The 25,336-nt window shown below is 51.9% G+C and overlaps 11 protein-coding genes across 11 annotated transcripts; 7 read left to right on the forward strand and 4 right to left on the reverse strand.

Moving 5' to 3' along the window:
* Positions 1-1,532: 1,532 nt before the first annotated feature.
* On the forward strand, positions 1,533-3,335 carry N7539_003061 (putative MFS transporter; the record flags this gene model as incomplete). Its single annotated transcript, XM_056932664.1, has 4 exons — positions 1,533-2,549; positions 2,693-3,057; positions 3,136-3,232; positions 3,276-3,335. The coding sequence occupies 4 exons, from the start codon at positions 1,533-1,535 to the stop codon at positions 3,333-3,335; spliced, it is 1,539 nt and encodes a 512-aa protein (XP_056792623.1).
* A 482-nt stretch (positions 3,336-3,817) lies between these two features.
* On the reverse strand, positions 3,818-6,058 carry N7539_003062 (uncharacterized protein; the record flags this gene model as incomplete). Its single annotated transcript, XM_056932665.1, has 3 exons — positions 3,818-4,942; positions 5,027-5,854; positions 5,927-6,058. 3 exons carry the CDS (start codon positions 6,056-6,058, stop codon positions 3,818-3,820), a joined length of 2,085 nt encoding a protein of 694 aa, XP_056792624.1.
* Positions 6,059-6,359: 301 nt separating this feature from the next.
* Positions 6,360-6,852, forward strand: N7539_003063 (ATP synthase subunit e; the record flags this gene model as incomplete). Its single annotated transcript, XM_056932666.1, has 3 exons — positions 6,360-6,383; positions 6,472-6,664; positions 6,779-6,852. 3 exons carry the CDS (start codon positions 6,360-6,362, stop codon positions 6,850-6,852), a joined length of 291 nt encoding a protein of 96 aa, XP_056792625.1.
* Positions 6,853-7,377: 525 nt separating this feature from the next.
* On the reverse strand, positions 7,378-8,173 carry N7539_003064 (CSN8/PSMD8/EIF3K family protein; the record flags this gene model as incomplete). Its single annotated transcript, XM_056932667.1, has 3 exons — positions 7,378-7,637; positions 7,703-7,884; positions 7,959-8,173. Coding segments are annotated over 3 exons (657 nt in total), but the record flags the coding sequence as incomplete, so codon positions are not given.
* Positions 8,174-8,558: 385 nt separating this feature from the next.
* Positions 8,559-11,076, forward strand: N7539_003065 (dolichyl-diphosphooligosaccharide--protein glycosyltransferase subunit STT3; the record flags this gene model as incomplete). Its single annotated transcript, XM_056932668.1, has 5 exons — positions 8,559-8,691; positions 8,748-8,771; positions 8,868-8,948; positions 9,022-10,744; positions 10,806-11,076. The coding sequence occupies 5 exons, from the start codon at positions 8,559-8,561 to the stop codon at positions 11,074-11,076; spliced, it is 2,232 nt and encodes a 743-aa protein (XP_056792627.1).
* A 582-nt stretch (positions 11,077-11,658) lies between these two features.
* N7539_003066 (uncharacterized protein) lies at positions 11,659-12,249 on the reverse strand (the record flags this gene model as incomplete). Its single annotated transcript, XM_056932669.1, has 2 exons — positions 11,659-11,750; positions 11,928-12,249. The coding sequence occupies 2 exons, from the start codon at positions 12,247-12,249 to the stop codon at positions 11,659-11,661; spliced, it is 414 nt and encodes a 137-aa protein (XP_056792628.1).
* A 750-nt stretch (positions 12,250-12,999) lies between these two features.
* Positions 13,000-15,728, forward strand: N7539_003067 (RNA-processing protein PTA1; the record flags this gene model as incomplete). Its single annotated transcript, XM_056932670.1, has 7 exons — positions 13,000-13,337; positions 13,404-13,769; positions 13,829-14,032; positions 14,097-14,445; positions 14,502-15,355; positions 15,433-15,503; positions 15,583-15,728. 7 exons carry the CDS (start codon positions 13,000-13,002, stop codon positions 15,726-15,728), a joined length of 2,328 nt encoding a protein of 775 aa, XP_056792629.1.
* Positions 15,729-16,814: 1,086 nt separating this feature from the next.
* N7539_003068 (uncharacterized protein) lies at positions 16,815-19,109 on the reverse strand (the record flags this gene model as incomplete). Its single annotated transcript, XM_056932671.1, has 5 exons — positions 16,815-17,495; positions 17,551-18,037; positions 18,091-18,160; positions 18,233-18,301; positions 18,389-19,109. The coding sequence occupies 5 exons, from the start codon at positions 19,107-19,109 to the stop codon at positions 16,815-16,817; spliced, it is 2,028 nt and encodes a 675-aa protein (XP_056792630.1).
* A 193-nt stretch (positions 19,110-19,302) lies between these two features.
* Positions 19,303-19,715, forward strand: N7539_003069 (uncharacterized protein; the record flags this gene model as incomplete). Its single annotated transcript, XM_056932672.1, has 2 exons — positions 19,303-19,378; positions 19,414-19,715. 2 exons carry the CDS (start codon positions 19,303-19,305, stop codon positions 19,713-19,715), a joined length of 378 nt encoding a protein of 125 aa, XP_056792631.1.
* An 873-nt stretch (positions 19,716-20,588) lies between these two features.
* On the forward strand, positions 20,589-22,257 carry nop12 (rRNA-processing protein NOP12; the record flags this gene model as incomplete). The annotated part of the gene is made up of 2 exons (XM_056932673.1): positions 20,589-20,711; positions 20,773-22,257. 2 exons carry the CDS (start codon positions 20,589-20,591, stop codon positions 22,255-22,257), a joined length of 1,608 nt encoding a protein of 535 aa, XP_056792632.1.
* Positions 22,258-23,114: 857 nt separating this feature from the next.
* Positions 23,115-24,172, forward strand: N7539_003071 (uncharacterized protein; the record flags this gene model as incomplete). The annotated part of the gene is made up of 2 exons (XM_056932674.1): positions 23,115-23,219; positions 23,303-24,172. The coding sequence occupies 2 exons, from the start codon at positions 23,115-23,117 to the stop codon at positions 24,170-24,172; spliced, it is 975 nt and encodes a 324-aa protein (XP_056792633.1).
* Between the last annotated feature and the right edge of the window lie 1,164 nt (positions 24,173-25,336).

Below are 25,336 nucleotides of genomic sequence, written 5' to 3' on the forward strand. Positions count from 1 at the left end.
CCACCTCGCCGTGAGGAGAAAGCCCTGCTCTTTTTCTGTCTTTCTATCTGGGCCCCCACAACCCGGTCGAAGCGGCCGTGGCCCGTGAGGAGCGCAGCATCGCAGACCCACGGGAATCTTCAAAATGGCCCAGAGCTCCATTCGCCCGAGCGTGTGACCGCGTGGGGCAGCAGCTAGCGGAGCCCGGGCTTGAGCTTCGGGTGAAGTGATGGACGTGAAAGGAGTTGGACTGTTGGGAGACCACATCAGGCTCTCGGAGCGACCGGTGAAGACTCGAACAGGGGACCTTCGGTGAGGGCAGGACCAGTGTGCAACTGTGCGTTGAGCAGCCCACTGGACCTCAGATCATCTCTCTTTGATCTATTCCCCGGGTTGACACATGGGTCAGATCTCAGGTACACTCCAACTTGACTAGCCTTTCCAGTTCAGGCAGGTTCCCATATGGAAGGCAGATTTCAGGGCCAAGCTCCCGTCTGACCTCCGTAGGGCCGACTCGTTTGGGAGGGGGCAATGCCACCACCGAACAGGAATATCAAGGCGGATATCATTCAATATCATTCATCAACGGTAAGCTTGGCGACCTTGAAAAAGCCATAGAATTGTTTATAGCCCTCTAAACTCGGTCCATGTTGACGAATTTCCCGATTAAGCTGTTTGCTATGGTTCCATCTTACTGTAGCAAAGACTCCACCAGCGTTGTGACCCGCCGTGGTGGTGGGATGTAACCTCGCCTTGTACCTCACATGGTGATGAACTGAGTTACAAAGACCCGAACAGAGAGGACTGCGGACTCTCGATTTGATAAGAAACGTCGTTCAAATTCGACGGGAGACCGTTCGACTGCCAGGACCCGGAAGCTCGCTCCTCGCCTGGATCAGCGTAGTCGGGCCATCCACTAATTCCACATGGCTGACTACAGCACCAAGCTTTCTCCGACTAAACCTACGACTTCAGCGTATCGAGATTCCTGGCACAAACCCCGTGACATTAGCGAGGCACGTGCGATCTGGATACAGTACATCTAGACCCCGGTCATTCTCTACAGGGAGTTGGTACCTATTCTCCGTTTCTCAGACGTCCTCTCTTGACATCCCGATCATTTGCAAGAATGACCTGTGGTCTTACGATCCACGCCAGAGATTCCCAAAAACACTGTCGATGCGTCCAGTCACCCCTGCCCTGGACGGTATGACTCCCGGACTCAAATTGAGCCGTGGCCGGACGGCTTCGAGTGGCTTCGGTCTCCGATCGTGCAGCATGCAGCTGAGGAGACACCAGCCTCGGAGGAATAAAAAAGACGAAAATGACGGGGCGAGATTGAAATAGGATTAAAGTGCGATAAGCCCCAGATTCTATCACACCCACAGAATTGCACCTGCCTCGCTTTGGTTGCACTTCTCTACTGTCCCACGTTCCCCCTACCGTCTCCTTTGTAGAATCACAAACGACCAGAGGTCGTTGTCGGACTGACACGATTGTCCAATCCCACTTGCACTCATTCCACCCTATGACAACTTCTCACCCCCAGCGACATGGATGGTCATCGCCCCCTAGAGAAAGCGCCGCCCGCGGTCTCCTCTGCCACAATTGCAGCAGACCTACCTGACCACTGGTTCCGAGACGGGGCATGGCCTCGAATGAGCCCAAGGGAGCGACAGGAACGATTTCCTCAATGGTTCAAAAGGCAGAGACATATCCGTCGTCAAGTCGACCTGCGTCTCTGCACGCTAGCGGGTCTGCTGTGTAGCCTGAATTTGCTCGACTCCGGCATCCTCGCATCAGCCGCGGTGACCTCGATGCCGGCAGATTTGGGTCTGGACCAGGGCTCTCGATTCTCCGTGGCCATCTTCTCCTTCACCATCGCCAGTGTGATTTGCCAATTGCCCTGTACACTCGCAGTGCGCTATTTCGGCCCTCGGCGCTGGTTCGCTTTCACAACCGTGGTGTTCGGTCTCATGAACATGCTCACCGCGTTTGCGCAGCAATGGTGGCATGTGATCATCCTGCGGGTGGTTCAAGGAATGGCCATTGCAGGAATGTATCCGGGGCTGACCTATCTGATCAGCACGTGGTATTTACGTCGAGAGCAGCAGCTTCGATTTGCCATTCTGCAGGCGGTGGAGGTGGTTCTCCTCGCTCTGGGCAATGTACTAAACTGGAGACTGGCCGGTTTGGATGGCGTACGAGGGTATTCGGGTTGGCGGTGGATGTACCTGGTGCAGGGCCCCATCACCATTGCGCTGGGCATCATCACCTATTGGTGGATGATCGACTTTCCAGAAACAACCCAGCCGAGTCAATGGTTTTTAAATGAAGATGACAGAAACATTGCGGTGGCTCGCGTCAATGACGAACGGGCTGACGCCTTTGTTGAGCCCCTGAACTGGGCCAGGGCAACAGAATGCTTCAAGGATGTGAAGCTTTATGGCTTTGCATGCTTGTACTTTCTTCTGAATCTCGTCTCAACGGCCGTGTCGTACTTTTTGCCAACCATACTTGAAGATGGCCTGGGTGTTGTCGGACAAAAAGCGATTTTGTTATCAGTTCCGGTAAGTCGACAAAGGTCGCTCAGTTACTTTAGATTGGAATCACTCTTCCGAGGTCATCGAGCTCGTTCTCTTTTTGTGTCCCACAGTCTGAACAAATCCGAGCGCCTTCGTAGCACACTGACTAACAAGACGCCTCGCCACAGCCATACCTCTGGGCTGCCATCGCCGTCCTAGCAACATCTCTCTGCGCCGATTCCCTCAACTCCCGCGGGCCATTCATCTGTCTCAATGCCCTTTGCATCATATTCGGCTTCGTGATGCTCTACGGGGCCCCTGCTATTCCCGTCGGAGCGCGATACGCCGGCATGGTCATTGCAACAGGCGGCTACGTATCGAACTGGGCGGCGCTCAACGCATACCAGGCCAACAACGTCATTGGTCAGTGGAAACGAGCCATTACAGCCGCGACGGTGGCGATGTTCGAAGGCATGGGCAGTGTGGCAGGCAGTTTTGTCGTCCGACAGGTAGAAGCGCCAAAGTATCCGACGGCGTTTGGGGTAGCTCTGGGGTAAGTAATCACTTGAAAACAATCACAGATACGAATTTTCTTCCGACGATGCTGATATAAGGGCCAATGGACTTACAGATCTCAGCTCACGATTGTCATGCTCGTTGTGTTATTTTCGATCTATTTTAGACGGATGAACAACTTGGCAGACGGCGGTCGACACATCATGAACGTCGTAAGTACTCCCGGGCTTGTGAGTTTGCAGCTATGAGAGCCAGGCTAACACAATGTCACCTAATCCATCAATGCTTCAGCCTGAATTCCGATATACGACCTAGACACACAGGCGTCGTGCTCCTTCTCACCTCTGAATACTGCGATAGATATACAACAAATATACAATATGTTGCAACAACGGTAGGCGAAAATCGAGGCGTCTTATTCCGGTCATTCCATCTATTCTCCATCTACGTTTCAGTGGCGATGGACAAATGAGGTGCGCGGCTGTGAGGTCCTAATGATGCAGACACTTGTTCACTCCACAAACCTACCCAAGCGTCCTACCAGCCCGACTCGTTGAACAGCGACGGGAAGACTAGGCTTCTCTCAACCATCCCGGTCAAGCAAGAATGTTTTCACTCTAACAGCATGTCATTCAAGAAACTGGGTATATGGCAAGCAGAACACAATACAAAAAAAAGGAACACAAAGGCTTGCAAAATACAGAGAAATACCAGCCAGGAAGAAGGATGAATATTGAAGAGGGCAAAAGATGGGAAAACTATGAGCGTATGCCGAATGCCGTTGCCATGATGCACTATCAGGTGGCGCGATCCTTCTGCTCCAATTTGCCAACCAATCGCTTCATACCAGCCCATTCCTCGGCAGGAACTTCCTCGGATGGTCCACCCAGTCCCTTGCCTACTTCGAAGAGGGTGACGACGCCGTTGAGACCACCGGTTGCTAGACGGCGACCTTCGCGCTCTTCCCAGGCCACTTTGTTGAGACTGCGCGATGGGACTGCCCCCGGACCACGAGACGGCGATGTGCGCACAACGGGGACCTCGGTGTCCGTGTATAGATCCCAGATCTCGACGTTGCCAGCACCGTCAACGAGTGAGAACACTCCAGGTCGGTGAGGGGACCACCGGGCATCGTAGACGACGTCGTCTCGGACGATATCTAGGATAGGCGAGACAACTTGGGCCGGGGCCATGCCCGAGGTCAGAGCCGCGGTCGTCGCAGGTGGCCGCACGCGCCACAACTTTACACTCCAATCGAGACTTGAGCTGAGCATGAGGTCTCCCAGGTCAACTGGACCACGCGCGGGGTGGAATGCGGTAGACATGATCGGAGCGGCATGTCCACGGTATGCGAGACGGTGATCCGTTCCCGCCTTGGCTCCGGCTCGATCGTAGCGATGGCAAGGATAAATGCCACCCTCTTCCGTGCCTACGATGAAGAAAGTAGGGTCCGATTGTGGGAATGACATAGTTGTCGGGGCGAGATCCTCGGTTTTGGAAGGTGGAGGTGTCGTCAATTCAAGGTATTCTTGTGGCTGGGAAAGCATATCGACCGTCCAACCACAGACGACTCCGTCGGTGGAGACCGTCAGAATATTGTGTGCGTTTTGGGTGCCGATAATCGAGATACTGTAAACGGGATGAGTGTGTCCAGAGCCAGTCAGTGGCGTCTTTTGTACCGGGGCGCCACCGCCAGCTCGAGACGATCGAGTATCCCACAGGAGCACCTGGCCTGAGTATGAACCTCCGACAATCAGATTAGGGTGGAAGGGTGAGAACTTTGCGGTGAGAATGTCGGACGTTGAGTGGAAAACATATTCGGGTCGAGAGTGCAAATGTTGATTCCAGACTTGGACCAGTCCATCTGGCTCGTGAGGAGCCGATGGATTTTTGGTGTATGATGCGAGAACAAGCTCAGGGAACTTTTGCAACAAAGTCAGCGGTTACTTCCCATGGGACACAGAGACTGCATGCTTCACATTGCTTCAGAGTCTGGGCGCTCGTACCTTTGGAGAGAAACTTAGGTCGGTTATCATGCGCTTTTTGCTCCATCGCTCATCCCAGAACTGGCAGACTTCCCGGATTCCCCTTCTCTTTTTCCCGGTTTCTTCATCCTCTTCCACATCCCCGTTAATACCGAGCTCATAGTCGGCAAGAACATCATACTCTTCGTCCAATGCCCGCTCAATCACCTTCGATGACCGCTCCACGAAATCCAAGAAGTCGTTGGATGAAGTGACCGCTTTCAATTCGTCATCGTCGAGCATGCGCATTGGGTATCGGACATGCGAAGCATGTGTCGGTCCGTGATGATCGGCGCCTTGCTTGGCCATCTGTACCTCTTCCTCGATTTCTTTTCGAATCTTCTGTCGTAGTTCCTCATCGCGCTCCCGGCCCCGCCCACTGAGACGCTTGCTTGATCTTGAGACGCCAGCGTCTTTCTCATCATCTGAAACATCTGAGCCGGCTTCCGACCGAGCTGGCGATTCGAGATCATCTGTCTGAATGGCCTTGCTGTATGTGACGACCTCTGGCTTCGGCTCAGGGGCAGGTGTAGTCTGGATCTCTGATGCGGAATGCGTATAGGCCTGCTCTTCACCGATAGTCTGGACGGCAACGGACTGTAATAGCGGACGAGCTGCTGACGACTGTGTTTCCACATTCTCACCACTGAGTTGACTGGCACTCAGGACAGAGTTGGGTCGGCTTCCCTTCCGTGATGGACCTTCCGCACCATGGCTGAGTGAAGCTGAACCAGGACGGTCGACTAGGCGTGAAATGAGATCATCGAGTTCTGCTCGGCTGTCGGTACGACTGGGAACAGGAGAAGCAATCTGATTAAGTCGCTTGTCAGTAGGGAGGTTCAACTAGGGAAAATTGCGGGCGCTTCCTTGAGCGGCATCTACCTCTGAAGCATCCCCAATACTATTTCGATTAGTCGAGAACTCCTTTTGACGCAACTCTCGCTGCTTTTTGAGCTCTGCTAGCTTCGCCCTTTTCGCCAAAATCTCATTCTTGCGCTGCTGGATGGTTGACATTTCGGGATCACAAGCAATGCAAATACATCCCAAAGCTGTGTTGATCACTGTAAACGTAGACAGAGCTGTACCAATGTTGTTGCGCTGCGGGCTTCCCGCTACCTATTTGCAGGGGGATGACATAAGCGCCCAGGTCCGAACGGCGCCGGAAAAACTCGCGTTGGACAGGGACTGAACCACCTCGCCTTGTTCAAACCCGAGGATTCATTGCCATTGACGGTCGAAGTTTGTTGAACGGTCCCTCGGAATTTTCACTCCTTCTTTCTCGCTCTCCCATTCAGTTTCCGGGCAACTCGCAGAAATGGCCAGTACTCAGGGTGTCAACGTGAGTCCCACTCCGCATCGAGTCAAACCCCATCCAGACGTCAGGAAAGTGAGATCGAATATCTAACTGGCCATTGCTTCTTCCTCAGGTCTTCCGTTACTCGGCTCTCGTCGCTGGTCTCATCTATGGTGTTTACCACCAGTCTTCCATCACTCAGGCCGCCAAGCGCACGGAGATCGAGCACGAGTACGCCCGCAAGGAGCGCCTGATCGAGCAGGCCAAGGCCGAATACAAGAAGAAGACCCAGCCCAAGCAGGAGACCACCACGCAATCAAGCGGAGGTATGTGACGCGACGATGAACTCCCTCACGACAAGAAACGGAACCGGTGTCTCTGTGGCTACCGCGATAATTCGTCCAGATACACGACGCTAATTTGTCAATTCGACCGTACAGTGATCACCAATTTCGAGGACCCCAAGTTTGATCTCGAGGCTTTCTTGCTGGCTAAGTTCAAGGAGAACCCTTGAATGATTTGAGATATGGTATAGAGAAGGGAGGGATACGCATTGTGATGCGATACTCGCACTTCCCCCCCAGGGTATCAGATGCGATTGCTCGGGTCCGTTTACTGTACGATTGTTTGGGTCTAATTTGCCCCCGTGTTGCAACATTGCGAGCGAAAGATGCAATGATTTCCGTTTGATCTGTTTTCTTTTACTCATCACTTTAGACGTTATCATTCGGGTCCTGTACATACCCTGGGCTATCGTGCGACTGTACACTACAGTTGGACCACAAGGAAAGAGCAAAATGATCGTATTACGCATTTTTCAACGCCGCAACTGGATTAGTGTCGTGTCTCCGAATATGCTGTCAAGCCGGGCCTTTCATTACTGGCATTAATTACGCGCGGGCGAGTGATACTTGTGCACATTGCACAACAAGCCGACGAAAGGGTTTCAACTTGATCGCACTATCTGGATACAAGAGGGAGGGACAGACAGAGAGGGACAAAACAATACCCCGGTCTCTTAGATCGATTTGTCTCACACCCGATTTCCCAGCAGTGCCATGGTATCGAAGAATCCACTCGACGTAGGCTGCACCCCCGTCTGCACGACAATTGGTGAGGGAAATAGCAACTTGGCTGTCGGATCCCATTTCCAACCGCAGCTAGTAAATTTCTCGATAACAGAGGGCTCTCCACTCTCTACAGCTTGCGGATTCAGCCCCAGATAGGTCGCAGCGACAGCAGGTCTTATCGCCTCGTAGCATTTACTGACCGCAATCAATGTCTTGTCCTGGAAGAAATCTGTGTCACCGCCAAGTCAGCTTTCGAAGTTCGAGGAGCATCAAATCGTCTGAGTGTTTTCATACGATCATATCGTCGCACTAGTGGTTGAGTGTCTCTTGGCCAAGGGAGCTCTCGCAGGATCTGATACACTTGGTCATGTTGGGTTTGCCAAAGCGCTCGAAGTAGGCCAACGCAGTTTTGGATCGTTGCATCTCGGTCTCGAAAGGCATCAGGCATTCGCTGTGTCAATGCACGTGCCTCGGACCTGTGACATAGACAACTCTTCAGTCAGCGCAAGCCGATCCTGGGTCGTCATAATTCTTAAGGTCCTGCGCTTACAGCTGATTCGTAAGAAGGTGGGCAAAAAAGAAACTTGAATAGAACGCGCTCAACAACTGCTGGTTTTCGCTCTCCGATCCAACCCTCGTCAAATCGGAGGACATCAGGACCGCTTCTGATTCGTATTGTGAGAGAACCTCAAAAAGCTGCGATGGTAAGAGGTTTGATGCGACCACGGTCGATAGCTGGGTCAATGAGAGAGGTGGAAGCTCCATTTCGAATTGAGCTTGAGATTGCCCTGAGATCTGTCGGCTCTGTGTTGACAAATATGATTTGGGGTGTGTGTTGAATGGAAAAAAAATTAACGACAGCGAGCTACGTGATGGTCCGTGAATCCGGTTCAGGCAATGTGAACTTCAAAGCAACTCGGTGAATGATGAGTCGCTCCATCTGCGATTAATTGCGGGGAGTAGTCGGAGGTGGCGCGTTTTCCCCGATGCAATGCCAAGACTTCAGAAGTGACCACCTTGCGCAGCTCTTCTTCCTCCACACCATCAACCAGGTGCTCAAAGAACAACCATTGGCACCTTTGCCCAATTCCTTCCTTAATTTCATGTTTTTCTTTTGATTCCTGGACTTCGAGCCCTCTCCTTGGCCACTATGGCCCAATCATCACCCCTCGACATCGTGCTGAAAGGCAGCTCCGGCCAAAGTACACGCGGTCTCTTGCGGATCATCATCCTATTAACAATTGCGGCGGCCGCTGTTGCTAGTCGCCTGTTCAGCGTTATCCGTATGTGACTTTTCAATTTTCCAACTTGATATGGTCAAGTCTAACGTCAATTGCAGGCTTCGAGAGTATTATTCACGAATGTATGCACCACACAGCTTTGGCCCTTCTTTAATGAGTCGAGCTCAGAGTCGATAAGCATACCGATGTGGAAATACTGACCACACATTCAATTACAGTCGACCCCTGGTTCAATTTTCGTGCAACAAAGTATCTGGTACAAAATGGCTTTTACAGCTTCTGGGATTGGTTCGATGACCGTACGTTTCCAGCAGTCCCCGTTCGCCATCTATACATCTGAGGTTTCCTAACGCCGTTTGTCTCGTCGCTCAGGAACATGGCACCCCCTGGGACGTGTCACCGGTGGTACTCTTTATCCCGGTCTGATGGTTACCAGTGGTGTTATCTACCATATCCTCCGTTTCCTTACCATTCCGGTCGACATTCGAAACGTGTGTGTTTTGCTTGCCCCTGGCTTCTCAGGCCTGACGGCGCTGGCCATGTACCTTTTGACATGTGAAATGTCCACTTCACCATCTGCCGGCCTTCTCGCCGCTGCTTTCATGGGAATCGCCCCTGGTTATATTTCACGATCTGTTGCTGGCAGTTACGACAACGAAGCCATTGCTATCTTCCTGTTGGTGTTCACATTCTTCCTGTGGATCAAGGCTGTCAAGAATGGCTCCATTATGTGGGGAGCTTTGACAGCTCTGTTCTACGGATATATGGTCTCTGCCTGGGGTGGTTATGTCTTCATTACCAATCTGATTCCTCTGCACGTTTTCGTTCTCCTTTGCATGGGTCGCTACAGCTCTCGAGTTTACATCAGCTACACCACCTGGTACGCCCTCGGAACCTTGGGCAGCATGCAGATTCCCTTCGTCGGCTTCCTTCCCATTCGCAACAGTGACCACATGTCCGCTCTTGGTGTCTTTGGTCTGATCCAGCTCGTCGCATTTGCGGAGTTTGTCCGTGGATTCTTGCCTGGCAAACAGTTCCAGAAGCTTTTGACCGCAATGGTCTTGCTCACCTTTGGACTTGGTTTCGGTGGCCTTGTGCTTCTCTCTGTATCAGGAATCATTGCCCCATGGAGTGGTCGTTTCTACTCACTTTGGGACACCGGTTATGCAAAGATTCACATTCCCATTATTGCCTCGGTGTCTGAGCACCAACCTACTGCATGGCCCGCATTCTTCTTCGACCTTAATTTCCTCATCTGGCTCTTCCCGGCTGGTGTTTTTATGTGTTTCCAAAAGCTGAAGGATGAGCACGTCTTCGTTATCATTTATGCAGTGCTCGCGAGTTACTTCGCAGGAGTCATGGTCCGTCTCATGCTGACATTAACCCCTATTGTCTGCGTTGCCGCTGCGTTGGCCTTGTCAAGCATTCTCGATAGCTTCTTGACCATGGGCCGACCCGATCCAGAGGCGCTGGCCAACGCTGGCGCAGAGGATTCCAAGACTCTCCGGTCGACCTCCAAGCCCGTCGTTGGTATCTACTCGTTCTTCTCCAAGCTCACTGTTTCGGCCTCTGTCACTGTTTACTTGCTTCTCTTCGTTTCTCACTGCACCTGGGTTACTTCCAACGCTTACTCTTCTCCTTCCGTGGTGCTGGCTAGCCGACTGCCCGATGGTAGTCAGCATATCATTGATGATTACCGTGAGGCGTACTACTGGCTCCGCCAGAACACCCCGGACAACGCCAAGATCATGTCCTGGTGGGACTATGGTTACCAGATTGGTGGTATGGCCGACAGACCCACTCTCGTCGACAACAACACCTGGAATAACACTCATATCGCCACGGTCGGTAAGGCTATGAGCTCCCGTGAGGAAGTCAGCTACCCCATTTTGCGCCAACATGATGTGGACTATGTCCTAGTTGTCTTTGGCGGCTTGCTGGGTTATTCTGGCGATGATCTCAACAAGTTCTTGTGGATGGTCCGCATTGCCGAAGGTATCTGGCCCGACGAGGTCAAGGAGCGGGATTTCTTCACCTCTCGTGGCGAATATCGTGTCGATGATGAGGCCACCCCAACAATGCGCAACAGCTTGATGTAAGTCACATGTCCTCTGCACTCTTTGCACACACACGATCTGACCCACTTGACTGTATAGGTACAAGATGTCATACTACAACTACCAGTCTCTTTTCCCCGCTGGTCAAGCTGTCGATCGTGTTCGTGGGTCTCGTGTACCAGCCGAGAGCCCGCAGCTCAACACCCTGGAGGAGGCATTCACCAGCGAGAACTGGATCATCCGTATTTTCAAGGTCAAGGACCTGGACAACTTTGGCCGCGATCACAGCAACGCCGTTTCCTTTGACAAGGGTCTCAAGCGCAAGCGCGCTGCGAAGAAGAAGGGTCCTCGCGTTCTGCGAACGGAGTAGACCTGCTTGTGAATTAGACTTTTCTTTCTCCTGTGCTTGCTTTTTATATCCTCAAACTAGCTGTCTATGCTCCTGGCATGGCCGGTTCCTTGAGCTTAAATAGTTTCAATCAATCTTCTTGTACCTTTTCTGTCCATGTCGCTTCTTATGAAAAAAGTGAAAGTCGGGTAAAGACCCTTCAACTCGCAACCAAGTGTGAGTCGCTGTTATGGTTGGTAATAGAAATAGAGAAGAGACTGCCGTTCATTTTCACGATAATCAAGTGCAAGGTCAATATTCAACCACTGCATCCACTCTGTACAGACGATATAAATCCAACAAATCAACCCCACCGAGCCAGCAAATCCCAGGATATCAAGTAAATTGCTGACCCAGGAAGACTCCCTAACCCCGTTGTGCTCCAGTGTATGATTCCTGCCGAGGGGCTCGGTCGACCATCCCACTGCGTCGAGATGACCAATTAAGCGCACCTTTCCGAGATGATAGTGTAATATTGTACACGCCGGGTTGCGATCAAGAACAATGCAGAATTTGTGTCCAAGCAGCTGCAGCTGAAGGCCACGTCCGCTCTCTGGATCAAGTTTACTTTTGCTCGGGCAATTTTTTGACGGGCGTGTCAGGCACCTTGACGTCAGAGAAATCTTCTTGACCAACAGCGCGGATCGTGTAGGAGTCTATGAAGAGGAAGAGGGAAAATCTCGTCAGCATGAGAATCAGGAAATCGGCCTTCGGTAGATCGAGGCAAAGGGTGTTGCGACGCCTCCGGGCCTCCAGAAAGACCTTGCCGTTAGACCACGCCGTAAGGTCCGAGGAACCAAATTCGCTATTTCGATCTGAATTGTTTCACTCACAGACAGCAATAGCGAATGCGAACAGCCCAAAGCCAGTCACGGCATTCTTGACGAGATACGGCCGGCGGGCACGCAGAAGGGCAGCGCCGGCGCGGTAGTCCTTGCCGTAATACGTTGAGTTGAAGCTGTTTAGAAGAACGAGAGTGTCAGTCAGACCTGCGAATGGCTTGATCCCGATCATTGCACGTACATTCCGTTTGCCATGGTCTGTGGCTGTATGCTGTAACGGAGGGCGAAATGTCAGATGTTGGAGCAGCCGGCAGTCGTTCGATGTCCGGCCGAGATGTCCGTGGGTCTTGGCATTTGAGTACATCCGCTCCATGGTTGTTCATGATTGCGATCTATGACTCTCTTTTTTGCCGATATCTTTGCAAACCTGCTCGAATCCGTCTGTTACAGTTGACTTATATGAAGCAAGGTTCCATGCTAATTGCACTTTTGACCCTTGTGTCCCTTTCAAGCATCAGACTTCCGTGCATTCGCGATAGAGATCTAGGTATGAGCGTCTCGCGAAGGGCCGCGAACATTACGAAGTATTCATTTTTAGATGGTAATTGCCAAGATGGTTACAGAATTCCATACAGATAGAAATCTGTCATCGAGTTTCATGTCACTTCAACCGTAAGTGTCTCATGCGCTATAGTGGTGCGTACGAATTTATTGTTTGTGCCTGGGTTCTGGTTCATGGCTTATCGTAGCAGTAAAAGGACCGCCAACGCTTATCGTGACACCGAATAGACAGCCAACTCGCGCACCGAGCATCATCATGCGCCTTCTTCTCCAACTTTTCTCGCACCCCTGCGGTCTTCACTGGCTTCGTTCCACCATACACCTCTGACTTGAGAATTTTTCCACTGGGTATCGGATCAAGTATGTCAATCTCGGACTAAACTTTGTCACTAAATCTGATCCGCGGTCTTGTCGCAGGCCGACGCTGCTGTCGCGTGTTTTCCGCTCGGCTCAATCCGTTACGCTTATTCAAGAGATCCCCCATCTCCACTCGCGTTTCGGTCAAAGCTTCGTCGACTTGCAACCGGCGCAAAGCCCCAATTGCCACCCTCTCTGAGCGGCGATGACTCAATCGCCGGAGCAGGTCGTCGACCAAGTCGCGCAGCTTGACGCCGCCCGGAAGCTTGTCCTCGGCGATGCCGCCCTCTACCCTCAAATCGTGAATGGCATCCTCCCAATCGTCGGAGCCAACGCCAGGCTAGAACTGCGGAGATGGGGTGCAGAATTTCTAGCTGAGACCTTGGCAAGCCCGATTCTTGCGACTTCACAGAAGCAGCAGCTTGCTCCAACCGTCCTCAGTTCGATACAAGAGACCCTCCTGCTTCCGGAGACAGACAATGCGGTCCTGGCCAGCTTGATCCAAACATGCGCAAGCATGTATCCTCTCATATTTCGCCATACGTGAGTCATTGGAAGCTGATCTAGAGCAGGGACAATGGGTGTTGTGGAGACTAACGCGCCGTTCAGCGTCAACCACCCCGGAGACAACAAGACCTGGGAGACGATGAGCGCTGTGAAGCAAGAAATCCTTCGAAAAATGGATTCCTTTCCCTGCTCAGTGAAAATATGCTGCATCAAGTTCTTGCAGAGGGTAGTCCAGGTTCAGACTCCCGGTTTAATCGCGGATCCCAGAGTACGTCCGCCAACTCAAATCCCAGCATGGTCCCCGGATGCGCAGTATTTTGAAACTTACAATATGCAGCGGCCCGACCAAAATGAAACCTCGCTCGCAGTTGTGCCCCGAAATCATGCTCTCCTGTCGCTTCCTCAACTTGAGGCAGAGTCCTCGGGCCTCCTCGATCGACTTCTGGACGTGCTTCAAGAAGAGACATGGTGAGAATCAGGAAGCTCAACCTCTGATTTATGAAGATTCAAGGCTAACATCTAAGTAGTAACCCGCTCATTGTCAACGCAACCCTAAACTGCCTGGCACCTCTCATTCGTACGCGACAGTCGATCGCGAACAAGATTATTCAGTCAATCATGGATTTCTTCCCGACCAAACATGTCCGTCCACCATTCACTCCCACCGTTCGTGTTGGAGTCAAGTCCATGGAGAGAACTGCTCGGGCGCTACTCTTCAATGTGATGAAGAAGTGAGTAGAAAACGAGCAAGCGAATTTCATGGGTCACGCAGAGTTTCTAACTATGCACATATAGAAATCCTGGTCATCCGCTTATGGGAAAGATGCAACACTACATCGAGCGTCTCATGCAGTCCCGGCTTGAGACAGCTGAAGACTCCTCACGGAAGCGCGGACCACCCGCCGAACCTACGGACGGACTGGACCAAACGAAGAGGGCTCGTCTCGATGCTGTGGCACCTCCTCCGCTTAAGATCCCTCCTTTGCCAGCAGGGCCGACCAGCTATGACCAGCTTTTTACCCTGACCCAGGATATTGGTCTGTCATCCTTCGACGTGAAACAGCTTCCTCCGGACATCGTGGTGAAGATCGCCATTCCACTGTTATCACAAGTCAACCCGGCGTTGCTTACGCAAGCTGTGGATGTAAGTGAATCGTCCAGCAAAGGACCCCTGAACGGACTGAACTGATGCTGTGGCAGGCTATACGAAGTCGATATGAGACCATCACAAAAGAGCAAAATCACAAGCGACAACAGCTGCACCAAGCTGCCACCGCCGCAGCGGCTGACGATGACGATGATTACGAACCCGACTACGAGCCAGAAGATATTGGAGACAATGGACCAGGCGAAGCTGCTGCTATTGCGCAAGAGGAAGCAGAGCTTGAGCCTGATCTAGTCTCCTTGGGTCCGTTCGTACTTCCACAGCCACCGCCATTGTCAGAAGAGGAGGCTAGCGAGGTTGGTCGCAGTGCTGTCTCTCGTGTTTTTGGTATGATCGACGCCGTAGACGCAGCTTCATCGTCATCGTCCACACAAACCAAGCCTCAGCAGTTAGGCTTTGCCCGCTTGGCTGGAAGCACCTTTGACCGCGAAGCTTGGGTCGTTCTTCTCACCCGTCTTGCAACTCGCGCTCCAGCTGGCCTGGAGATTGACGACAAAGTCAAAGCCGGTTCCGCTGGTGTCAAACGGCATTCTACAATATCGGACTCGATCCGTGAGACCCTCTATCGCTACATCTTGGAAGACTTCCGGGCCCGACTTAAGATCGGGATTACGTGGCTCAACGAGGAATGGTACAATGACCGTGTTCGAATGAAGGCGGCAAACCAGGAACGCACGGATGCAGATGACGAACCTACAGTTACACTCTATTATGACACATGGGTACTCCGCCTGCTTGACGGTTTCCTACCTTACCTTGACTCCAAGGATATCAAAATCCTGGTGCGGTTCCTCAGCGAGATCCCCGAAGTCACGATTGCCATCATTCAGCGAGTGGCCGGACTTGCTCGAGATCCAGAGCGTATCACATTGACCGTGCAAGCTCTGATGTAAGTCACTCTGAACCACCTTCCACTTCATATCTCATTCCTTTTGTGGACGGAGGCTAACGCACGTCTCTCTATAGGTACCTCGTGATGTTCCGACCACCAGCACGGGAAATGTGCCTGAATGCGCTGGAAGATGTTTACCAGACATGTATGTTCCCACCCGCATCACCCAACTAATTGCTACGTATCCCAACAGAATATGTGGCTAACCTCCAATCTCGTTTCAGACGAGGAGTCAAGGCCCGCAGCTGGCAAGGTTCTCGCCAAATGGCGACCCCAAGCACTGCCCGCACCAGCCGAACAGGCCTCGACGAATGACTCTTCCAATCCCACACAACCTGCGCCTTCAACCGAGGCACAAGCTTCTACATGATTGGAAGGAATGGGTTCTGTCTCATAAAAAAGCGCAAAACTGTACTCAATATAGCGATAAACGTGAATATTTCTTTTTAGTGAAGCTGGAACATGGAATAACTGCTTTTTCTTTTTAGTTTGAAGATAGCCTGATTTTCATCTCGGCTTTTTCTGATAGCTTTCTTGTACTTTCCCTCTCCGGTCTCATTCATCTTCGGATCACCTCTGTTCTAATGTATCGCTACTTTGTGTAATTCAGCAGCCGATGTATTTGGAGCACCCAAGATTTGGTAGGTCTGCTGAGGCATACCTGTGATAGCGTAATACATGGGCTTGATTGCAATTAATTGGTAACACTGGGCTGTGGATGAAGTAAGCTTCATTTGCTGACTGATTGTCCACACGGGAATTTGAAGCCTTGGGTCTGATGCTTTGTGTACAAATCCGCGTATCCGTCTTGGGGGTATGTATATGGTCCCACGAAACCTGGGGAGATAGGAGGACGAGGTATTTTGGATTTGTCCGCCCACTTTGATGCACTAATTGATCCTGGGGGAACGCCCTGGAATGTGTGAAAACGAAGAATAGATAAAGTTATGATTGTAGAACACCCCGATTTCCATTCCAGCAATGCAGTCGTAGCCCAAGCTAAGGGTTTCGTGAAAAAAGCTGTACACCAAAACTGTTTCAGTAAAAATATGTATTCAGCGAAGGAAGACAGAAGAAAATCCTATGGCTCAAGTCTTTCACCACATAAAGTCTCGTACATGATAGAAACTCCAACATTTGATCTTCGAGCCAAACAAATCGTCTTCTTGCACGAACAGAACAGAACGCTAGTCAAAATGGTGGTTGTCTTGGAGGAGGAAGGGGAGGTGAGATTGATGTCATGGTGACGATTGAGGATGGGAGGGGGTTATATATCAAGGAGTTGGAGGGTATTGAGGAGGCGTTGAGAGGCGAGGAGGATCATCCTGAATGTGGTGGAATGACATGCCTCGTACACTGCGTCAAGTCTGTGGCTTGTAGGTGCTAATGACTTGACGAATCCGGATGTTGGCAGTGAGGGAAATATGAAAATCTGAGTCGTCGAACAAGCAGCTAGCTAGCGGAGAGGTCCATGACCAGGACCGGACTCCGCAGCAATCTCAGGCTGATGAGAGTGGTAGTGTATCGTGTCGCCTGACTTGGCACTTTGAGACTGCGACGGGCCTTGTTTTGGCTTCGATAGTTGAAATAAGTTGGGGTGAGCAGGAGACGGAGAGTAGAGAAGATTGTGGGCGGGATCTGGGCCAGGAGATCGACGCTCCTTGGGATGGACGGAATGCGGTTGGGCTTTTCGTACGTCTAGTGGTGACGAGCTCTGCGAGCGCAACCCAGACTTGTGCTCCATATCATAGTCGGGATTGCGGAATGGCCCATGGGGGTGATGCCTTGGATCTTGCTCAATACCGTACGGCGTGTTGTTGGCTGATGAATTAGCGGCCGACATGCTTTCCGGTATTGTGGACGCGGATCCATTGGGAGCATTGATGTCAACAACCCGTTTTTGCGCGGCTGGAGTTGCGAAAGAGGAGATCGGGGGCCGGTGATGCTGCGAGTATATGTGCTGCGGCTGTTGTTGGTGTATAGGATGTTGAGGGTTCGCCCACGGTGTCTGTTCTAGGAAGGCCTCTTCGGCAGCCGTGCGGAAGATGCTCGAAGACATGGCCGAGACAGCGCCTCTAGCAGGCATTGCCATCGAATGTGAATGGCGGGGCAATGCCATTCGCGCCTCGATAGAAATCTTAAAACACATCGTCAGTGGTCTTGCCTTCGATTAGTGGAAGTAGAAAACTGACGCCCATCTTTTCCAAATCCTCGTCCAATTCCGAGGAACGGGCCCCACTCAACGTTGGTGCTGCTGGGAAACCAACGTACTTGGCCACTCCAGCCATAATCGAAACCTCGTGATTGTAAGCGGTTTGATGTGCAATTTGTTGCGACCGACGAGTCGGAAATGGCACCACGTGATGTGGGCTCAACTCATCCGTCTTGAAGCGATCATGTTGAATCGCATAGAATTGTTTGCTAATTGCACTGGAGTGACGCTCGCGCACATCTCGCACACGCTGGAAAAATGTGCTGTGGGTCTGGGCCCGTTCAGCCAGGCTTTTGTGAAGCAGTGCCTCCAAACGATAGCGATACAAGGTATGTTCGTATTTAATCTTCGCGTCTCGATATCGTTGCACGCATTCAATCTGACGCAAGTACTCGGGATGCATGGGGTTTGGTCCCGAGAGCATCTCTAACTCCCGGTTGAGTTTCGTTATACGCTCATCGTAGATTCTGCCAGTGCGTCAGTAAGCGGAGATGTGGGCTGAGATCACGTCGAAGCTTACTTGTCTCGCAAGGCGGCGAACTCTTTCTCCAAGGTCGCTAGTGACTCCATCGCGGACATCTTCTTGACAGCTGATTGCAGGACAAAGTTCAATAATCAGCTTGATCGATCCAATATTTCACAGTTCTCTGCGGTCGACTCACATTCCTCCTCGGCCCTTGCTGCGACCTCGACCTCATCTCCCTCGTCGAGAGGCTCAGCAGGCTCTTCAGCTTCAAATGAGAAAATGTCAGCAATTTGACCCTGCTTGTGTAATGTAACAAGCCCGAAAACCCTCCTGCAATCTCTAAGAGACTTACTTTTCCTCCCTCTTTTGCCTTTCGTTGAAGTGGCTGGAAGCTCTGCATCCGCGTTCTCATCCACCGGCACATCGTCGTCCATTAGAGCCGCGGTCTCTTCGTCCATAATTGGCTCGGGCGAAAGTGGTGTGTCGTCGTCAAGAGGGTCACTCAGGTCGCTCTTGAGAGAATTGCGACGCTTTTTCATTGGCTCGTCCTCTTCGTGTTCTCTTGATACTTCGTCTCCAATTTCAACCCGCTTGCGCTTCTTTCCAACACTGTCAGGAAGCTCCGAGTCATCCAGATCGGCCATTTCGTCATCGCTCATTTTATTGTTGGAGGACCGTCGCGGTTTGCTTGGTGAGTCGTCCGCTATGTGTTCGTCATCGTCTACATCGTCAAGCGTGGTACTTTGGTGAAGCTTGCTGGGACTCGGTCCGGCGCTGCCTGCGACACCGGCGCTGAGAACTATGTCGCGCTTCCGAATGTTGTGAGGAGAATCTTCAATGCGCTCGGTTTCCGCTTCGGAGTCGTTTTCCAATTGTTTCTCAGGCTTGGGAGAGTCATCAAAGTCGGACGGCTCGTCGTCGGACACGTCATCGATCTCACTCAGGCTACTCGATCGTCCATCATCCATGAGAGAGTCATCTAAGAAGGGATTCCGCTCGCCATTGGTTATGATGGGCTCCGGCCCAGTCGTCCCACTGGTGGAGCCTTGCTCTCTGCTCTCGACCACTTCCATCCCGAAAAATGGAAACGGGCACAATATAGTCTGACAAAATCCAACAAGATCTGAGGTCGATTTGAACGTGTAGGTTGCTCCGCTAGCAGTGCTCGTGGCCGTCAGCGACAAAGCGACCGTCGGTAGGGGAGGGTCGGGGCAGTTCGGTCAAAGTTCTGTGCGAATGAGGTGATGGTCGCTTTCTTCTGAGCACATGGCAAATCAATCAGCCCAGGACTTCATAGTAAAAAATGGTGGTCCCCCGCGGTTGAGCGAAGCCAGGCTGGTGGGTGGGTGCAAGGTGTGGGTAATCGCCCTTCTGCAGGCGGTGCGGAGATTGATCGTCGCCGAAATGCCCCAAAGTCGGGAACCAGCTTTCCTGTCGAGAACGGAGATGCGCGCGAGAGGCCAGAAAGCGCGAAGACGGCTATGGGGTTTTTGGGCGCTCGGTCGATCACCACGGGGAAGGAATACCTGCGTCCACAGGGAAGTGGTCACCAAGTCACAGCGACGTACCGTTTCAATGATGCGCTCAAGTTAATGCTGGCGAATAGCGCAGCTGCTTGCGATCGAGCTCGACTCTGGCTGCGACGAAAATCCGGTCTGCAGACCTTGAGAGCTATATGATTCCACGCGTTTGGTACTCGTACAATGCCCCAAGACAGCTCTTTGCTCTTTCCGACCACCAGAGCTGGGGTACCGAGAGGAGATTGGCTAGAAGGTGGACGACACCGCGGTGTAGAGCGGAGGAGGGGGTTTTCGCATGGATCGACCCCGAACAGGAGTGGCCAAGGAGACCCTGGAGGTCTAGGGAAATCGTGGATTGATCTGTCGCACTCGAGTCCCCGCGAGAGACAGGGCAAGTTGAGTAGAGCGCTGCAATGGGGTGCAGCAACAGAAGCGAGTGATTGGGTTCTGCCGCGTCTCAGCGAGGACGAGGCATACCGCCCGCAAAATCTCCCGAATCACGTGGGATTGACGTCGCCGAAGACGGCATCTCCATGGAGATATAGATCGACTTGCATATCAGCGAGTATACTCGCAGCAGACAGAAAGCATTCGATACAAGTAGGAATGAATATGAGTCTCAATACTTTGTCTGTTGTCACAAGTGTCATGGGGTGTAAGAGGATATTGTTCAGTTCAACCGGCGGCTTGAGGGTCATCTGAACAACGTTGCGTCTGTTCATGTGGGATGAAATCACGGTATCAAGTCGTTGGAGGAGACAAGGTTGGGATTATATCGTCAGTTCCAAGCATCTAGACTTCATCTGAGCTCGTTCCTATCAACTTGACGCTCGAGTGTTGCCTGTTTTGACACTGCTTGGGGAGCAATCGCATCATGTGACCTCCTTGAACGCTTGCGCCAAGACCCGATAAGCCTCGAAGGAAAAAAAAGTTCGGAGATAGGGAGCGTCCTCTTCAGCAACGGCTCACCTCAATTGTCCACTCACTTTTGACATTGCAAAGTTACATCTTTGCTGTTTGGGAATTTCAGTTATGGGCAAAAAATCCAAGTCGCAGGCTACATCGGCCGCTGAGCCTTCCACCAAAGGTGGAAGCCTTCCTTTCCTGGGCAGTGCACCACTCGACGCTAGCCTCTCTTCACTATTCGAGAAGAGTGTATGTATCATATGCCCTGCAGAAGAAATTTGTCCTTGCTGACCGTTGAAAACCAAAAAAGGCCGGTCCTGTGAAAACGCCGACTGTCAAGTATGTCGACTTTAAGCCCCGGAAAAAAGCCGAGGATGTAATGGAAACTGCTCCATCAGACGCTGAGTCCGAGGATGAGGTAATGGCAGATGAGGGTGACAGCTCTGCCGAGGATTCTTCCGAGAGCCAGGAAGCTGAGATCGCACAACAACGGGTGTCAGACAAACAGAGTCGAAAGCGCAAGCGTGCAGGTGCAGAGGATGATCTAGAAGGATCGTACATGCGTCGTCTTGAGAAAGAAGAGCAGAGAGCTCAGGAGAAACGCGAAGCCGAGCACGCCAAGAGACAGAAGTCCACTGAAGACGACGACAACGACAAAAGTGACGATGCAGCGGACGATTCACAGTCGGATGCTGAACCCAGTGATGGCGAGGAGGAGAAGGCGGCAGACGCAAAAGAGCCGGTACCTGTTCACGAGAGCTTGTCAGGAGCTTCCAAAGCCAGTGAAGTGGAGAAATCTAGTCGGACGGTGTTCTTGGGCAACGTATCGACTGAAGCAATCAAGTCCAAGTCGGCAAAGAAAACTCTTCTCCGACACTTGGCATCTTTCTGTTCCGATCTGCCCGAATCTTCCGGTCCACACAAGGTTGAGTCAATTCGATTCCGCTCTGTGCCCTTCGCCAGCGGTGGCGGCGTTCCCAAGCGAGCCTCCTTTGCTCGGCGTGAGATCTTGGACGACACCACTCACAGCACGAACGCCTATGCTGTGTACACCACTGTCCAGGCTGCCCGTAAGGCCCCTGCAGCTCTGAACGGCACCATTGTGCTGGACCGCCACTTGCGTGTCGATAGTATTGCGCACCCCGCTGAAATTGACAACAAGCGATGTGTCTTTGTGGGCAACCTGGACTTTGTGGACCAGGAAGTCGCAGGGGAGGACGAGGACGGCAAAAAGAAGAAGCCTCGCAAGCCGTCTGACATTGAGGAGGGCCTTTGGCGAGTGTTCAATGCGCACACGGGTGACACCAAGGATAAGAAGTCTGTGAAGAAGAACGTGGAATTTGTCCGCGTCATTCGCGATCAGAACACCCGAGTCGGCAAAGGTTTTGCTTATGTTCAATTCTATGAGGGTACATGTGTTGAACAGGCCATCTTGCTCAATGAGAAGAACTTCCCTCCTCTTCTGCCTCGTAAGATTCGTGTGACCCGAGCCCGCAAGATGATGAAGAGGCGAGATGATTCGGGTGGCAAGGGTGCTCGCTCCGGTGATTTGGCTCGCAAGACCCTTCAAGGTCGTGCAGGCAAGCTTCTTGGTCGTGCGGGTGCCTCCAAGCTTAAGACTGAGAGCAAGGGAGGCATTGCTGGCAATTCATTTGTCTTTGAGGGCCACCGGGCCAGTGAAGGCAAGTCAACCCTCAAAGTGAAGAGCAAGAGTCGTGGATCCAAGGGCAAGCCCAAGAATCGAAGCAGCAAGCGTGCGGCTGCATATCGAGCAGCAGGTGGACAGCGGCCTTGAAAGTTACAAGACTGAGCGATCTCATCGAAAAATAAGACATCCTGGCTGTCCAGAGGCGTTTGGAGAGGGTATCAAATTTTCCTTCTTTTGCAAAATGGGAATGAAATGGGAATGAAGGACATGAGAAATACTGTGTCCAGATAGATTTTTTGTCGCCAGTTTCATTGGCACCATGATACTCTGTTTTCTCAGCTACTTTGTAACAGACAGACGCGTCCCAGCTACCATGTGCTGTCCTATATTTTGCCTTCTTTCTGCGTATCACGTGCTTCCCCATTAGGAGACTACCTTACTAATATAGGTATGTGCTCCCTAAGACACAAAACAACCTTGAGTTACTGTCTCAGATGGTCTCTCCAGTCGATGTAAAGGAGCATATCCCATAAGCCTACAAGGCATTTCAAGCGGTCTAGATGGCGGGCACGGCCTATTTTCGAGAAATTACAGGGCAGGCATTCAACAGTCTACAGATTCACTCTCGTCTTCGTGTCTATAAAGGCTTCTGTCAGTCTTGACTCTACAAGATCGATCTCGATCGACCTCAGCATATCAGTATCCATAGTTGACAGCAGTTTATCTCCACGCGGGCAGGGCAAAGGACCCGCAGGACTGGCTCCATCTCCACGCTGAACTCCACTCAAGGGACCCGCTCCGATACCTGCACCACAGACCACAGCCACCACTCTGTACATTTAAACTATCTTTCGACCTTCAAACCCTTCTTCACAGCAATACACCATCGTGCCGCTCTGCCTTTGTAGAACTGTCTTTTATGCTCTGGAGACTGCTTCTCACTCAACGCACCAAGCCAGCCCCCCTGACTCGCTAAGCTCGGGTCGATGTTCTCATTGCTACCAATGCTGCTGCCCCACGGCGCCCGGCGAACCTTAGGCCAGATTCTGCAGCCCACAATGGACGATGAGGATGAGGAGACGTCAGACACTGAAGGTTCAGAATCCGAGGTACGTGACTCAAATCTTATCAGCTAGTCTGTCCATGCTCCATGTTCAAAGTCTACCTGCCATACTGAACCCGCAACTCACAGGACCAGGAATCCAGACCAGATGCTTGGGATGTGCTCCAAGTCCGTGCTTTGCTGCAGTGGAGACTCGGAATGCCTGTGGAAATTATTGACCAGATTATTGATACTGCCGAGTACTGGCCTTCGACCACGGTCAAGATGACCATTCCACAAGACCGATCCCACCGGCATATCCGCAAGGATCGAGACCAAGTACTTCTCAAAACTGTACCACTATGCTTTGATCGCAAGGTAGGTTTGTGTGGAAATCTTCCGCCCTCTCCTGTGACGTCAACGAGGGATGCGCTCACTAACCATTGGATCTTTGATTGCTGCCTCGAAAAGCAACTTGAAGATGCACCCGATGCACCACATCCATTGCCCTCTCGGTCTTACGTCCATCCATGCCGGAAAATTGTATTCCATATATCCTCACATGACCAAGGGCCCGGACGGTGCCACCCGGATATGTACGAACATTCATGGACCTGGTTCGATGTGGAAGTCATTCGAGCGGCCCACACCAAGAAGATGTATGCCAACGGTGAGGAGCAAGAGCTTCTGCCGCACGAGTCTGGCGATGTGGTCACCCCTCGTACCATCGAAGACCCTCTGCTGTTGCCAGGTCCGGGTAAGCTTCAGAATAACGGTGCTCGCGTTGCAGAAAGACAAGATGTGGAAATTGTCTGGCATTATCAAGACAACATCCCAGCCGACTCGCCTGAGGCTCTGGAGATGGAGAAGACCAAAGGCCGGGGCCGAGCTACGCTGGACGGACAATTTGTTCGTGATCTGCAGGTGGGAGATTCCATTGCAATTTGGGCTCGAGCCCGGTTCCCGGGCTGGTCAAACCATGTCTATTATGCTTCGGCGACTGTGTTCTGGGCGATTTGAAACTGGGAGGGGCCCTACCAGCATTCAATTTACTTTAATACTGTGGAGTGTTTACCTCCACCATCTTGCGGCGACTGACGGAGAGAGGGCGGAAAGAGCAGGTTGCTCCACCACACTTTTGTATTGATAATTCAAGCGAGACTTCCACAGGTGTATTTTTCAGTGACATGGCAGGTCACGGGCAGTAGAAAGTTGGATGTTGTGTGCAAAAGGGATGCTGATGTCGTAGAATTGCGCGTGTATAGACTCTTGATCTTGGATTGTACATAGGATGTATGTGCATTGTGCTCCCCTCCTGTAACTCTTCGAAGCGTACCGTAGAAGCGCAGTGAGTTCAGGCACCAAGGCTCGAGATCGATCAGGCGATTTCGCCAAGCCCAAAGAGATCCATTTGAAGCGATCAATAAGTATAAGAGCCAGCGCACTTCCCCATCTATCCCTGGAAACATTTGGCGCTTTCAGCACGATCAACAACGCAGCGTGAGGAATTCGAAGCGAACACTATGGTGCTTCCTTGTGCTGTGCTCACATGTTTCCTTGACTCCTAGTGCAGACTTTTTCCATCAGAGACTAACATGACAGACACACATGGTGACTTTGTCAGATCGAGGTCTCCTCTATGCTGTCCTGTTGGCATAGCTCAGACGAGCCGAATTCAAGTGTCTGGCTTGTGTGGGGACTCCAAATATACATTCTCTCGGCCGACAACATTCATGCATCGCGATCGGGCGTGGAGTCGTCCACAGAGGCTACTGAGATTCCCTGATTACGCGGCTCTCCGAGCACACGGCGGCTGTGAGGGGGGCCAGTACTGACTACTGAGTGTCGACCCAAATACTCTCTTGACGGGGGTGACACAAATCTTGTCTGAAATCCGCCACCGATGACGGCGCAATGCGTCACTATTATGATGTTTTACATTGTGGGCTCCAGCCAAATGCGAGAGCAGCTTACGCTCTGCGATGATGGAAAAGGTTGATGCGCACCCGTTCGTCATGTGCCTGTTGCCTGCCAGTCGAATCGGTGACCAAACTGCGGAATCGCCGATCCGCCGAAAGTCTTGGCTCTTGCTTGATTTTTGTTCTGGAGAAATAAACAGGAATGCGCCCGGCCTCTTTCGCAACCACGTTCCTGGGAACCAACGTTTGATCCTCAACGGACCCA

The sequence above is a fragment of the Penicillium diatomitis genome, assembly GCF_028827545.1.
Source record: "Penicillium diatomitis strain IBT 30728 chromosome Unknown utg000003l_segment0_segment0, whole genome shotgun sequence".
Classification (NCBI taxonomy): Eukaryota; Fungi; Ascomycota; class Eurotiomycetes; order Eurotiales; family Aspergillaceae; genus Penicillium; species Penicillium diatomitis.